At 36.5% G+C, this 15,550-nt stretch overlaps 2 protein-coding genes across 3 annotated transcripts; both read left to right on the forward strand.

The window, feature by feature from the left end:
• Positions 1–8,862: 8,862 nt before the first annotated feature.
• LOC113273596 lies at positions 8,863–11,509 on the forward strand. Of its 2 annotated transcripts, none has more exons than XM_026523261.1 (7): positions 8,863–9,017; positions 9,680–10,029; positions 10,116–10,209; positions 10,353–10,474; positions 10,609–10,737; positions 10,943–11,008; positions 11,221–11,509. In XM_026523261.1, exons 2-7 carry the CDS (start codon positions 9,712–9,714, stop codon positions 11,269–11,271), a joined length of 780 nt encoding a protein of 259 aa, XP_026379046.1. In that variant the 5' UTR covers positions 8,863–9,017; positions 9,680–9,711; the 3' UTR covers positions 11,272–11,509. The 2 variants fall into 2 exon arrangements, with proteins under 2 accessions (XP_026379046.1, XP_026379047.1); XM_026523262.1 differs by having other exon boundaries at positions 9,683–10,029.
• Positions 11,510–12,837: 1,328 nt separating this feature from the next.
• Positions 12,838–15,233, forward strand: LOC113273597 (3-ketoacyl-CoA synthase 4-like). The gene has a single exon (XM_026523263.1). The coding sequence runs from the start codon at positions 12,838–12,840 to the stop codon at positions 14,281–14,283; it is 1,446 nt and encodes a 481-aa protein (XP_026379048.1). The 3' UTR covers positions 14,284–15,233.
• Positions 15,234–15,550: the final 317 nt, after the last annotated feature.

The following is a 15,550-nucleotide window of genomic DNA, read 5'->3' on the forward strand; positions in this document are numbered from 1 at the left end:
ATTTTCATTATCTTTATCTTTATTTTTCATATCAAATAAGTTTAGATCTAGAAATTATAGTCATGATAATACAAGGGGTGTGTTGTAGGATTTCCTGCAACTACATTTTTGGCGCTAGAAACAGGGAAGAGTAAAGGATTTATCCTTCCTGTAACTTGTTGGATCAAGAAATTTTCATGAAGATTAGCTATTGTTCATATTTTTCTAGATCTACAAAGTTTAGATTCAAAAATGGAGATTTTATGGAAGTAATCACACTTTCAGGGAGTAAACATCATCAACAATTCAAAGACATGAAAAAAGTGAGAGATTTTCATGTTCAGGAGAAGGAACAAGGGAAAGACGAAGATAAGATAAGAGGCAGGCGCTGTAATTTCTGTCACAAATAGAAATTTGCACAGATGGTTTAAGGTTGAGAGAACAACAAATAGGTCACGGGTTCGAATTCGCAGAGACACATATTTTTCATTTTCTTCTCATTTGCATGGGAGAATAAAAGAATAAGGAAACAAGTTACGCGGAGAGGTTCTTGCACAATTGGTCCAGAGAGCAGTATGTGTGTCCGTGGTCGCAAGTTCGAATTCACCTGCGAACATAGCTTTCTTCTTTTTTACAGAGAGCGAAGAAATGAATAATTTCGCAATATTGTTTCATTATTTCGCAAAAAAGAAGCAGCACAATTAGTCATCTGCGAAGTTAATGAGTTCATGGTTGTGTGATCAAGTCCCAACACATGCGTATTTTTTCGCACATATATTTCTTTGATTATTTCGCACATAAGATAGTTGATGATAATTTCGCAGAGATATTTCGCAAAGAAGAAGCTTGCACAGTTGGTCAGGAGGCATGAATGCAAGCAGCAGGTCCCGGGATGAATTCTTGCTTCTCGCATGTTTATTTTTGTTAAGCGAAATTTATACATAATTGTCTCTCACACAGTTGTAATTTGATTACTTCACATGAACTTTGAATATTTCGCAAGAGAGGCTTACAGTTGGTATGGTGTGAGAATATGCAAGTAGCAGGTTGCGGGTTCAATTCTTGCCTCTTGCATCTATTTTTGCTAAGAGACATTTATACTTCATGCAACGTATTTTTCGCGCGAGATTGCCAGCAACAGCGAATCACATAAAAGATAAGTACCACTTTCCTTGAACATTTTACTTTTACAGAAAATAAAAGATTTTTGATTTAATTTACAAAAAGCGATTCAATCGCACGATTACAAAGATTTCAAGATTTCAAAGATTATAAAGATTACTAAGATTTCAAGATTACAAAGACTTCAAAATTACAGAGATTTCGAGATTTCAAAATTACAGAAAATTGAGAAAATTCAATTTATATGTTTCTCTAGAATATTTCTTTTGCAGAGAATAAAAATATTTTTGATTTGATTTACAAAACGCGATAGAATCGCAGAATTACAAAGATTTCACAACTACAAAGATTTCAGAGTTACCATGTATTAGAATTTCTCTTGAATATTTACTTTGATTCAAATGATATGATATTATGAGAATGAAAGAATGAATGAAAGAGATGACAGAAATGAAATAATGAATGAAAGATATGACAGAAATGAAAAGATGAATGAGAGAATAAAGAAACGCGAACATTTCGCAGAAACAAAGAGACGTGAAAATTTCGCAAAAACAAAAAGAGAAAGAGGCGAACCTTTATGGCGTACACCCTAGTTCGCGAATACAATTTCGCAAGAGGCAAATGTAAGACCTAAAGTACGTCATATAAGGGGGTACCTGTTGCATGGCTCAGAGAAAGGCTACACCGCCACCGGAACCTGAGTCATGGAGATTTGGGGTCAATAAAGCCCATCCGGGAGAGGCACCCTGGATTATCAGCTTAAGCTTATGACTTAGGTTGGGCGACTAAGGTAATAAGGACTCTCCCAAGGAGTGCAGAATATGATCAAGGCGCCGAGGTAAACGGTTGAGTCAAGAGTGCCAGGGGCGTCTGGAGCGTACCTTGCCATTCTTGACAAGTCTTGGCTTATGTTGCACTCGTCCCGAAGAAAACCCCACTTAGGGTGCAGTCTCGTAACCATAAGTCATATAGGTAAAAGGGACAAGAGGCTGCGAAAACAACTGGTTGTTGTTAAGACCGGATGGGAGGAGCTAACCTTATATGGTAGAAGTACGCCTCCTTGAAGGGGTAACCATGGGGGAGATAAGGGCGGCACCCTCCATTAGGGAGCGGATAAGTGTCTTAAGACGCAAATGTCATGAGGATTTTTACTCGCAATGATATTAAGGCTTGTCATATTTGTGCGACAATCCTGAAGAGGCAATAATACTAGAAAAAAAAGATAAGACGAGATCAGTGGGTCAGTACATGAAAGTGTAAGGACGTCCTGCGATTTCGTCGCAAGACGGCAATGTCATGGGTCTTTATTTTCGCAAGAATATTTAGGCCTATCATATTTCCGCAACAATCCTGAAGAGGCAATAATACAAAAGAAAAAGTTAAGGCAAGATCAATGGGTTTTTGCATGAAAGTGCAAAGACGTCCTGCAATTTTGTCGCAATGACAAGAGGTGGCAAAATAAGACCTTTAACTAGGAAGGAAAAATAAGACCACAAAAGAGGGTACCCAAATAAACTTGCGAAGATGATTATATGTAAGAAAATAAGCTTGCGAATATGTATATGGAAATGAAACTGAGGCAGTGAAAATGCCACAGACTTGATACTATGATCATACTGTTATGAGATACTAATAGTGCAGGAAAAAGGAAAGATGAAACACAAGTAAGAACTTGTGAGGAACAATAACTACACGAAGAGGAATGCATACACTAAAGAAAAAGCCAGAGAAATGGAGAATGGAGGCAATTTAAAGCTACATCAATTTTAGCGTGCAAAATGAGCTAAATAACACAAACATTGGCTATACATTTCAATAGATAAGCATTCTCATCATACAAGCATCATACTCGCATCATAAAATCATTGCATAAGCATTTCATAGCATAAACATAGCATACACATTTCATAACATAATCATCACATAAGCATTATATTCGCACAAGTACTTTACAAAACTGTACGGAATAATATTGCAGAACTTCGCAATAATATCGCAGAATTTTGCAGAATTATTCAGGATTACTCAGAATTTCACAGGATTATTCAGAATTTCGCAAGATTATTCAGAACTTCGTAGAATGATTCGAAATTTCGTAGAATGTGTCAGAATTTCGCAGAATGTGATTATTTCGAATGATGTGATTATCTCGCCCAATTATTTCGCACAATTATAAGCAACTTGAAGAGATTATACTATCGCATGAGCACAAAACATGAGACAGAGGCAAGATAAGAATGAAGAAATAATTCACACATTCAACATTTTCTCTAGGATTTTACCCTCGTAGATAAAGAACAGAGGCAACTATGGATTACCAAGAAAACATTTTATGTTCTTTATCTTCTCGGCAAGAATCACCAAAAATGGAGTAATAATCTCACATGAATAGAGACAATACTTATTATTCTCATTCAAGGACGGATACTTCTTATATTTCGAGGATTGAATACTTATAATATTTCTCAAAGGATACTTCATACTTCTTATATATTTCGAGGATTAAATACTTCTTATATTTCTAAAAGGATACTTCATACTTCTTATATATTTCGAGGATTGAGTACTTCTTATACTTCTTCAAGGATACCTCATACTTCGCATACTTCAAGAGATGATACTTCTTATTTACTTCGCAACGCTCCGGAACTTCACAAAAGAATAGAGGCAAGTACGTACTTTTCAAGTCCAGTATTCTTTCGCTCGTTCCTTCATCAACAAAGATCAAAGACTACTCCCACAACACGTATCTCTCTCCAACAACTACAACAATGGATTTTTTCCTGAAGATCGCTCTTCAAGCAATATTCAAGAAAAAAGAGGCAAGATGTAAGATCAGAATTTCGCGACAATGATACGCTCGCGAAATTCTTAACAACGCATTACAAAAATGTCGCAGAGCACTTTGAGAAACGACACAATAGGTGATATTATCTTAAACATAAGAAAAATGTAATAAATTTGCGAAGATTAGAAGATCTGTGAAATTAACATTTGTAAGCTTGCGATATCATCGCAAGTCAGATCCGAAATTGGGGGAAATCTTAGTTGTATATGAGCTGTCATCCGCTAGGTAGCATCCTATATAAAGAGAAAGGTATGAGAGAGAAAAATAACTTGTATTATTATTATCTTCTTATTCTTACCCAAAAACCAGAGAGAGGGAGAGAGCTCCAAATACTCTTTAATGGAGTCTCAATGTAATCCATATGTAATTCAATGATCATAATGAAACCTAACACCGTGGATGTAGATCAAATTGATCGAACCACGTAAATCTTGCGTCTTATTTTCTATTTTCATTATCTTTATCTTTATCTTTATTTTCATATCAAATAAGTTTAGATCTAGAAATTATAGTCATGATAATACAAGGGGTGTGTTATAGGATTTCCTGCAATTACAGAATATATAACCCAAACTGATATCGGATGTCGTTTAAGATTTTGAAAGAAAAATCAAGGTTTTGTTAAAGAACAAGCCCGGGTTTTTATGAACAAGTTTTCTAGAACTTCTGGATTGAACTTTTCAAACCTGTATGACTAAATGCAAGATCGAAAACTAAAGAGAAAATCTATTATTTTTGAATCCATCGAATGGTTTTATAAGAAATAACAGTGTTGCTTCTAAAAGAAAAAAAAAGGAAAAGAAAGGAAAGAAGGGGTTGTTGTCCTATTTTTAGTAAAATCGACATTTGATGTGTGTTTTATCTCTGTATCTATCTAATTTTTATTCGCAGAAAATTTGCCTTAGATAGACAATTTAATAGAGATGAAGAGCATAATACAAATTGATTTTTTTTTAGAGGATTTACTTCTAATAAACAAAAATTTGCCGACTATTTTTAATAGAAAAAAGCTTTTCTAATGTTAATCCAATGGTTAGCGAATCTATCCGACGGCTACTAAGCCGCTTGCTTATCCGGCTTTCCCGCGCAGGTGCGCGGGACAGCAGACAATCAAAAATTCAAATGTTGGGATTATATTATAAGATGGTGGCCGGTAGCTGACTTAATTAACCGGTTCATTGGTTATATACAACTGGATTTGATAATGTGAACGTGCATTTATGGTGGAACCACACACGTAACCCATTTTAAAACAAGATTTTTTTTCCTTTTGAATTATTAATTCAGTTCAATATAAAACTGGTAAAAATAGTCAATGAGATGAGATCATCAAGTCGGATGGAAGTTTAGGTTATGAGGCGAAAGACTACACCTCAATGAGTCAATGACAGTTTGCAATGAATTCGGAGCTCTCTGAAAGTATTTACAGTAGTTCTGGACATGCAGTCTGCGGCCGGGTCCGCCGCAGATGAGTACTAACTTAGAAGACGAGTACTAGAGCTCGAATAGAAAAATACTTTGGATTTTGCTTGGTTAGGAGTAATTATTTTCTCCAAAACTTCATCAGTTTAATTTGGTCTAAATCCAAAAACAAACCGCAAAAACAATAATAGATGTTGTTCTGCAAGACTTCAAAGGGAACTTGGCAAGGGTGTTGATTCTGCTAATGCGCAATGGCTCTTGCAATAGTTAGGTTAAAGTTCATATGCGCCATGAACTCAGAACTCTTTCACGTTACTATTACCGACCTTTGTTTAGGAATACACATATTCAAACTTTGAATTCCTTCTAGTGTTTTTTTTATTTTTTAATCTGAAAAATGTCTCTTCGACAGTTCGACTCGACAGTTTCCATATTTTATTGAAGCATATAACTTTAGCGGCGGTAGCAATGGCTGAATGGGGCATGCCACCTAATGCATCACCAACCACAATGCACTACTACAAGTCTACAACCCATTTAGATAAAGAGTTTTTAACTACCAAATTCATTGTGTATGAATATGCGACTACCCTTAGCCGTATAAACACAAAACTAATACTAGTACTCTAGAAACTAACAAACATTGTTAAGTTAACAGTAACACGTATGTTGTATCTCTTCATAGGTATATTCTTGTGTTGATCGAGCAGAAAATCATGCACTAAACCACTATTGTCAAAAACCCACACCACAACTAAATTCAAACTTAAATTATTGGTGTACCGTGTACAAGGATTTTAATACTCATCGCCACCAGCATTTTTGATACCAACAAGAAAAATGGAAGATATACCGTCAATTTATAAATTTTTTTCTTTTTATTTCATCAGAAAATTTTAGCTTAGTTTTCGGAATATCTGATTTTGTGGTTTCGATTGACATATTAGAGCAATTCAAATGGGACTATGCAAATAAACTTGTTTGTGGTGTCAGATAGATGGCCAAACTGAGTTTTGTGCAGTCAAAAGATGGTTTATTGAAACAGAATAAGCCAAGTGTACCATACAGGATCGGTCGTTCCAGGTCGGACAGTAGGCCAACGGCTGCTTAAACCAACCCCAAGCGAAGCTAGAAATCTGCTTATGGGAGGGAAAAAATGGTTAACGGTAGGCAAAAGGAAAAAATAGGCTGGGGACATGAAAAAAATGGCTTATTAAGACGATCAAAGTTAGGCTTGGGAGCCAACCCGGTAGGGTAGGAAACTTTCTACTCTTGCCATGGGTTGGCTCCGTCACTGGCTATATTTCGTTCTATACCAATGTAAACACACTCAATCCACCAATTTTAAACACACTCAAAGACATTCCATTTTCTGTTGTACAGAAGAAAAAAAATCCAATTTATTAAATATCTTTTGTTTTCATTCGTTATGGATTCTGGTATGGGAAATGAGGAAGCTCAATTATTAGTGAAAACATTTTTCCGTCAATAAGAAGCGTTTATGCAGCAGCTGGAATAAATGGATGCAGATTCAAAAGATGGAGTTCCAGAACCAATGCAATGCTACAGTTATACACCGGGAAAATTCCGCGAGATCCAGAACCATGAGCTATATTGAGAAAAAGATACATATGGAGATTTCGAGAGGATTTTGTTAATAGAAGTGTCTACTGACTCTACTCTGATCAGGATTTTCGTCGTCTCTACTGAATGCCACAACACTTGGTCAGGCGGGTTATTGGAGAGCTTCGTCAGGTAAACCGTAAATTTAACTATCACTTTGATGCACGAAATATACGAGGGCATAATCCTGAACAAAAGGCCACCGCAGCCCTTAGGATTCTAGGTTATGGTGTGCCCGCGGATGCTTATGATGAGTACATTCGTATGGCTAAAACAACTACATTTGATAATCTCAAAATGTTTTGCGAAACTATAGTCAACCATTTTGGTTCACGTTTTTTACGGCAACCCACGCAAGATGATGTCAATCGACTACTAGCTGAGAATAAGGAGAGAGGCTTTCCTGGAATGTTAGGTAGCCTTGATTGCATGCGTTGGGTGTGCCATGGATGTTCGTATGCTTGGAAAGGTCAGGATAACGGCCACTATACAAAACCAACCGTGGTTTTGGAAGCGCCAGCTTCTTATGATTGTGGGATATGACATGCTTGTTTCGGCCTTTCGGGTTGCAACAACGACATCAATATCTTGCAAAAATCACGTTTGTTCGAAGAATATAAGTATGGAAATGCTCCAAATGCCATCTGCAATCAGTAGAAGTACCCCTTATTCTGATACACTGATGTGACACTTTTACCATTCTTGAGGTGACTAGAAGGGTGCAAGAACCAATCTCGATAATTCTATCACGAGCTGAGGTGCTCTTTTTCCGCAACTTGTTTATGGACTCTTATATAATTCTAGTATTACAAGACTTCTCATTGGATATCAAAGGAGAACAAAATATTTCTAGGTTCATGTAGATCTACGTGGGGTTAGTTTATGCCGAGACTCTTATGCCTATGTTGCAGTTCTTGATTTATCGCGTTATATTCTTTTTCCTTTGTCGAGGTTTTATCTTTCCAGATTTTTCTTGTTAAGATTTTAATGAGGCAACACATGCGTGTCCAACATCACATCATATCTCATTCATAAGGTGTATCGCGTAGTTTACCTGTTTATTGTTTCTCGTTTGTATTTTCAAATTTAATTCGCGGTTAGTGTAACGCTTTCTATTGAAAGTGTGAAGCGAAGCGTGAATCGTTTTTCGTTTTTAGGAAACGATGCGTATGTTGAAGTGTGAAGCGTCAATTCATGGTTGATGTTTAAAACGAATGTTTTCTTATAAATAAATTATGGGTTATTTTGTTTTTGGTACTCAAGTTTTGACCAACTTTGTTGTTTGGTCTAACATTTGTCCTGCTTGGTGTTTGGTACTTGGAAATGACGTTGACCCGCGTGGACTCGGTTTGACCTAACACCAAGCTGGATAAATGTTAGACCAAACAGCAAAGTCAAACCGAGTCCACGCGGGTCAACGTCATTTTCAAGTACCAAACACCAAGCTGGACAAATGTTAGACCAAACAGCAAAGTTGGTCAAAACTTAAGTACCAAAAACAAAATAACCCATAAATTATTCGTAACTAGTGATTATAAAATTAGGAAAATAATATCTATATAAATTATATAGTATAAATCTAATTATTACAAAAAGAAAAAAAAAAAACAAAGTGTGTGACACACTGGTTCAGCCTACTACAGGCGAGTTGGAGTTGGGTTTTTCGATTCTCGCTCAAAACAGAATCTAGAGCGTACGGTTTTAAAAACCATGGTCAAAATGCGGAAAAAAAAAACAAAAAAAAAACAAACAGTAATAGCCCTTATCAGCTAGGTGTTGCCAAAAGAAAAATGCTAATACAAAGATGATAGACCATACTTAAAGTCTATTAGACACCCTGATTTCGTATACGGTATGTCATCAGAAATGAATAGACTGGTTGTTGTTACCTAAGTTTAGAATTTGCTTACAGTAAAACGTAAATTACAACCACAAATCTGAAATTAGGGTTTTGTCATCCACTAAATCATTCCTCATAATGATTTAAACAAACCCTTTAAAGGAATCAAAGATCTCTGAGGTAAATATCTCATCATTCCTTATTCATATTTCATAAAATTTCATTTCTCGTGATGGTTTAATCTATGAAAAATGTCTTCTTTTAAGAAATCACATGTTCTGTCGGGAATTAAAATTGTTGGTTTTGATTATCTTCTGCTAGTTAATGCTTATGTGTATAGAGAAATTCATATGGATGTAATGGGTTCTGTTTGTTTCTAAGGTTTAACAATGAGCTAACAAGAAATACACACACGCATGAGGTTTAGAGACTAATGTATATAACGTGGGTGGCAACACAATCAGAAGCATGTTTTGGTTTTAGCCCCAGTTTGATCCATTGAAATTTACTTGTGGAAAATAGGTTACATGGGGTACTGACATTTGATTTAACGCCTAAGAGTGTTCGTTTAGTTGGTTGATTTTGGAATCGATTAGATCGATGTATTCGGTAGTCTAATTTAATTTAAATGATGTACATAGTAGTAAAGTAGCTTATGGAAACCGCTCCATCATTGACCGCTCCATCATTGTGATGAACTAGGTTTATAAGCATTGGTAAGATGATCAAAACCCCTTTTCTTAATCGTGGACGGCTTCATGTTAAACTAATTCTCTGCAGACTTGAATCACTTTAGAGGCGTTGCACTTATAGTGATGAATCTAATTTGCTTTGTTGGGCAGAAGGCTAAATTGTTTTGTTAAAGACTGAAGTGATGTTGTCGGGTCATGCAATTGATATACGTGGCTATGCTCGACCAAATGAACTTTTACTAGAAGGTCCTGCATCAGAGTTAGAAGATGATGAAGCAGAAATTTCAGGGCAGGTTCTTTATGAAGCCTCCTTTGAAGACCTTGCAAGAAATTATATACAGTATGACTCAGTTATATGGGTACTAATATCATTGCTGTTGGTTTTAGCGTGGGGAGTTGGTCTTATCATGCTTCTCTATATACCTATCAGAAGATATGTGCTGCATAAGGATTTCTCCTCACGACGGTTATATATTACACCTAATGAAATAGTTTACAAGGTACTAGTTTTTCTGGCTTCTTCATTCTATTGCTGTTAGAGAATTCCTAGTGTCATCTCCATGCTAAGGAATTATATTTTGCAAAGGTTACGAGACCATTCTTTCTTCCATTTTTGGGAGTTGCAAAAGTCGAGAAGCGCATTCCTCTTACTCTAGTGATTGGCATTATTATTGAACAAGGTATTTTTCAAAAGTTTTCTACTTGGTTTGTGGTGCTTTGAACTCAGTATGACTAGATACTTGTATACCAAATAACAAAGCAAGAAAAGATATGCTCTACATCGATTTATTGAGATCTCATATAAATGATTCCTTCTAGCTAGGTTGCTTGCAATCAGCATATGGACTCCATACATTTAGAATTGAAAGCATTTCCCATGGAAGAGCAACACCTGTAGATGAATTACAGGTTCAAGGCATCTCTAATCCAGGGTATTTGAGGAAGGTAACTCGAAACTACTTTTCTTACAGATTTCAATATGTTTAAAGGCGCCAAGAAAATGTATCCTCGTCCAATATGATAACTTGCGATTTGTTAAGATTGAAAAATTTGTTTTAAGTTGTTTATGTCGCATGCAGGTTATCGTGGCAGAAGCTTCAAAGCTCATACTAGTTGGTAGAGGTCGGAAATTTTCAACTGACCCGTGGGAGAGAGAAAGTACCTCAACGCGTGGTGGTCTTGTTACATCGCCGTTTTCAAGTCTGAAGGTGTTATTAGTTCTTCACACATAGTATAATGTTGTATTCTTGTTAAGCATCTATGTGGACAGTACGATATATAATTGGATTACAGTTACAAGTCCTTTACCCTTTTTTCCACGTAGTTAACCTTCACATGTATCTGTGTATTTAGTTTATCTTTTTCTCTAACCATATATGACTATGTAACTCGTTCTTATGGTATTTGTTGAAGGATTTCGGAGGCACATTATCTGATTTGGTACTATTTAAGCTCGACGATGTTATACAGTCCATTAAGGTAATCTTTTCTTCTGTCTTTACCAAATACCGACTGTTCGGATTAATGTATAGTCCATAATTATTACCCGAAACTTTTGTCTTATTATCTTAATCATCTCAAATGGCTGCTATCATTTGGGTTTCGCATTACTTCTCATCTCATGTATTCATTTATTTATTTTTCCACCAATGCCTCGGTGGTTTATGGTGTTTTTGTGTTTTCTTCATCAGAGGATTGAAACCCTTATGGAGAAGAAACAAATTTTGCCAGAACAGAGCTGAAATATGAACACGGTGTCCCCGTCTCTCTTTTGCATTTACCCTTTCTCTTTGAGCTAACAGTATCTTCTTTTTTCTTCTATATGCGGCTAATAATACTGCATGAAATGCAATGTATGTAGTAAAGTCTTTGTAATATTAAGTTGATCATCTTGCTACTTTCCGTCTCCCAAACTTGAAGTCGAGTGTTACTGTAACCATCATACCATCATATCTACTCATCCTATCCACATATTTACAACCCTGCTGAATACAGAAAGAGAGAATTGTCAGTGTTAGGTGCCCCTATCGGTTGGGTGTTGCCATTAGACAAATGTAAATGCGACTGGATAGACCTAACTATTATAGAGTCCGAGTGTTTTTGTAAGCTAAATTTGGAATTTGCTTACACTAAAACGAAGATCACAACCTCAAAAATACGATCAAAAAATCTGAAATGAGGGTTCTGTAATCAACTGAATCATTATTGATGATGATTTAAACAAACCCTTTAAAGGAATGAAAGACTACGTATGTCCAACTCTGTCTTTCATGCCCCCCAATATGTATTTATCCCACTACTGGTCCAATAAAACAGCAGTACACTACTGGGATATTGAATGAATGAGGGTCGAGTGCATTTATATGATGAAAATTCCTATTGAAGAAGGCCAATCCACTCTGTGCACGTAGCACCTGTTTGTTACAATCAACTGACAAAAAACCAACTCAAAATTACTACTAGTGGCAAAGAAGAAGAAGATACGTACACTGAAACTGTCTTCTTTCTTTCTTTGCAAACAACCAAAACCCACATTCCCTCGAAACATTCCTTTGATTGAAAGAAAAAAAGGAAAGTAGGACATTGGTTGCACAGCTGAACACACCCTTTTATTACAGTGGAATAGTTACTGAAGCCGACATGTAAGAATTATCAGCCTTGGCGCTAGATGTGCTATTTAATGTACATTATGCCAAATATCCATTCACTGCTTACCACTGTGACTGTTAGTAGTTGGCTGGTGCTGAAACCTTGTGTTTAATTTCCCTGACAGCATCCATTTTGTTATATTTAAAAACTCCATGTTACAATTCAGTCCTACCATTAATGACGAGGTCATGGGGGCCATTACCATTCAGTCCTACCACTAATGAGTTCATCATGGTCCGGATTAGAACATGGAAAAATTAAGCTAATTCAAGCGGCAAAAATGGACTAAGTTAAAGAAAAGTAATGAAGACGTACAGAGATTTCATCTAGTTTACTAGTTAATACATGGATTTCCAGACAGCCATTAAAGAAAAACGTTAATAAAGAAATTTAAGAAAAATTCGTACAGAAATTTAATGGCTGCAAGGACTAGATGTTATACTGAACTGCCAAGGTGGTACTATAAAATCCCCTTGATAGTCATTACGGAGACATACATATCCTCAGCCTTCATACTACATACATTACGGGCATTTTCTTCCTTCTAGCATCTATTTAGTGCGCATTCTCATTTCTTAAAAAGTCGAAACAACATGACAGCAAATGATAATGGCAATGTTACCGCTAGCGGAAATCAGAGGTCGCCATCATCATATTCCATGAAAAGTATGAATTTCAAATATGTTTACCATTACTTGATTAGTCATCTGCTAATTATTCTGTTTCTTATTCCTGTTATTGCTGTATTTCTCGTTGAAGTCAGTTCAGAGAACCGTGGATATGTGTATAAGCTTTGGTATTATCACATAGCCAAGTTCAATCTTGTCAGTGTTACCATTTGTGTGGGTATTGTTTCCGGTTTATCAGTTTACATGATGAAACGGCCTCGAACTGTCTACCTAGTTGATTTTTCCTGTTATCTCCCACCTAGTCATCTTCAAGTTTCATTTGAAACACTCATTGACCGTGTTCAGCGTTATAGCAACCAGAGTGCCTCATCTATTGTATTCCAACGAAAGATTCTCGAGCGATCTGGACTAGGTGAAGAGACGTGTCTTCCTGAAGGCTTGCATTGCCATCCACCAGATCGATCTTTTGGGACGGGAAGGAAAGAAACAGAGCAAGTTATGTTCGGAGCTCTTGATAATCTTTTCTCAATTACTAATGTTAAACCTGGGGACATTGGTATTCTTGTGGTGAATTGCAGTTTGTTTAATCATGTCCCATCGCTTTCCTCCATGATTATTAACAAATATAAACTGAGAAGTAATATTAAGAGCTTTAGTTTGGGAGGGATGGGCTGCAGTGCTGGAGTTATAGCAATTGATCTTGCCAAGGATTTACTACAGGCTCATCGAGACACGTATGCAATTGTCTTGAGCACAGAGAACATTACTCTACCGGCATACGATGGAAACAACAAATCCATGATGGTAACTAATTGTCTATTTCGTGTAGGCGGAGCTGCGATTCTTCTCTCCAACAAATTTCAAGACATGCGACAAGCCAAGTACAAATTAGTTCATATTGTGAGAACCCATTTTGGTTCAAATGACGAAGCATTTAAATGTGTGAGGCAGGATGATGACGAAGTTGGTAAAGTTGGTGTCTCCCTGTGCAAAACTCTCATGGAAGTTGCAGGACTGGCACTAAAGACCAACATCACCACTCTAGGTCCTCTCGTCCTTCCAATCAGCGAACAACTTCGTTTTATCACTGCTCTGGTGATTAAGAAGTTGTGCAAGAACCGGAAAATGAAGACTTACATCCCTGATTTCAAACTTGCATTTGAGCATTTCTGTATACATGCTGGTGGAAGAGCAATAATTGATGAAATGGAAAAGAACCTAAATCTTTCGCCTTCTCATGTTGAACCTTCACGAATGACTCTTCATCGATTTGGAAACACGTCATCGAGCTCAATTTGGTATGAGTTGGCCTACATGGAAGCTAAAGGAAGGATGTGCAAGAACGACCGTGTCTGGCAGATTGCATTAGGAAGTGGGTTTAAGTGTAATAGTGCAGTCTGGGTTGCACTTAAAAATGTGAAATCATGTCCCAAGGGTAATCCTTGGGAGGATTGCATTCATAAGTATCCTGTGTAAAATGGGGCTCAACTAGTAGCTCGGGAATTAGCTTTCACAATCACGGGAAGGATCTCGTGTAACGATCCTATATCTCCTCCTAATTAGAGTAGTATGGTTTAAGGTTGCAATGTTTAACGTCATCTCGTTTTTTATGTCCCTTGGTTTGTCTTTGTTTACAATTTGACAAAGTGTTATGACAATATTTTGCTCAAAAGTATAGGAAACGAAAAATAGTTTGGAAAATGTACGACATATACATGCAGCCTATTGCTTGGATATTATGAAGACTTATTTGCATCAGTAAAGCAGAGCTACAAAAGCAATACCTTTTGATGGCTTAGTGCAAAGTTCATGATAAAAAAAAATCTTTAATTTTCCAACAAAATTACTTTTCAAAGAGTTGAAAGATCGTTTCTATGATGGCATGTTTTTAGACTCACATCGAGCGGATGAATATCTCAGAATTTTCAACACTATTCTTTTCTGAAATAGTTTTAACGCATATGCGGCATTCATTGTTTCAGGGAGTTTGTGATTAAATTTCTCAAACTAATCTTCATCAGATATACGAAGGTTTTCCTAGTCAGAAGTTAGGTTTTGAAGTTGTGGTTCTTTCTATGAGGTATTCACTTCAAATACGGTTTCTAAGATGTCTCGGGCTTCCTTTGACGTTTCACATGTAGATACATGATGTCGAAGTTTAGGATTATGACATGGATAATAGCATTTAATCCGTCAAAACTTTGCTTTGCAGCAAGGATTTCATTAGGTTCATAATCACCAATATCCTTTGCACCGGTTACGCTGTTTACAGAAACTGCGGGACTGTCGTGTCCTCTGAAAACTTCTCTTCATAGCAAAATCACAGGCTTGTAATAAGAAATGCATAGTTAGTTTCCACCATAAGTACTTTGTGCCATCAAAGGCTGGTGGTACATTAATTTGTGTCTGCTTTAATACCAATTGAAAAAGAGGGGATACCAAGTTTAGCACCAAATTTTAATTCGAAAACTTGTATGGACAAACTTGTTATAATCAGAAGCACATATCAACACTAAGTATCGGATAACGGAAATGAAGAGAAGTTTTACTTGGATGATCTCACAAATCAATAACCAAGCAATAACCTAGTATGTACCTAAACTGTTACAGAACCAAATTCCGACAAGAAAAGGTTCTGTAATTTTTCTTTCAAAATACAAATTCCAAAGAATAAATCTTGCAGGTTCTATACAGTCTTAGAGGCTTAAAATTATCTAGGCTATTACAACGTACTTCTTCTGAT

Source organism: Papaver somniferum, chromosome 4, assembly GCF_003573695.1.
Source record: "Papaver somniferum cultivar HN1 chromosome 4, ASM357369v1, whole genome shotgun sequence".
NCBI lineage: Eukaryota > Viridiplantae > Streptophyta > Magnoliopsida > Ranunculales > Papaveraceae > Papaver > Papaver somniferum.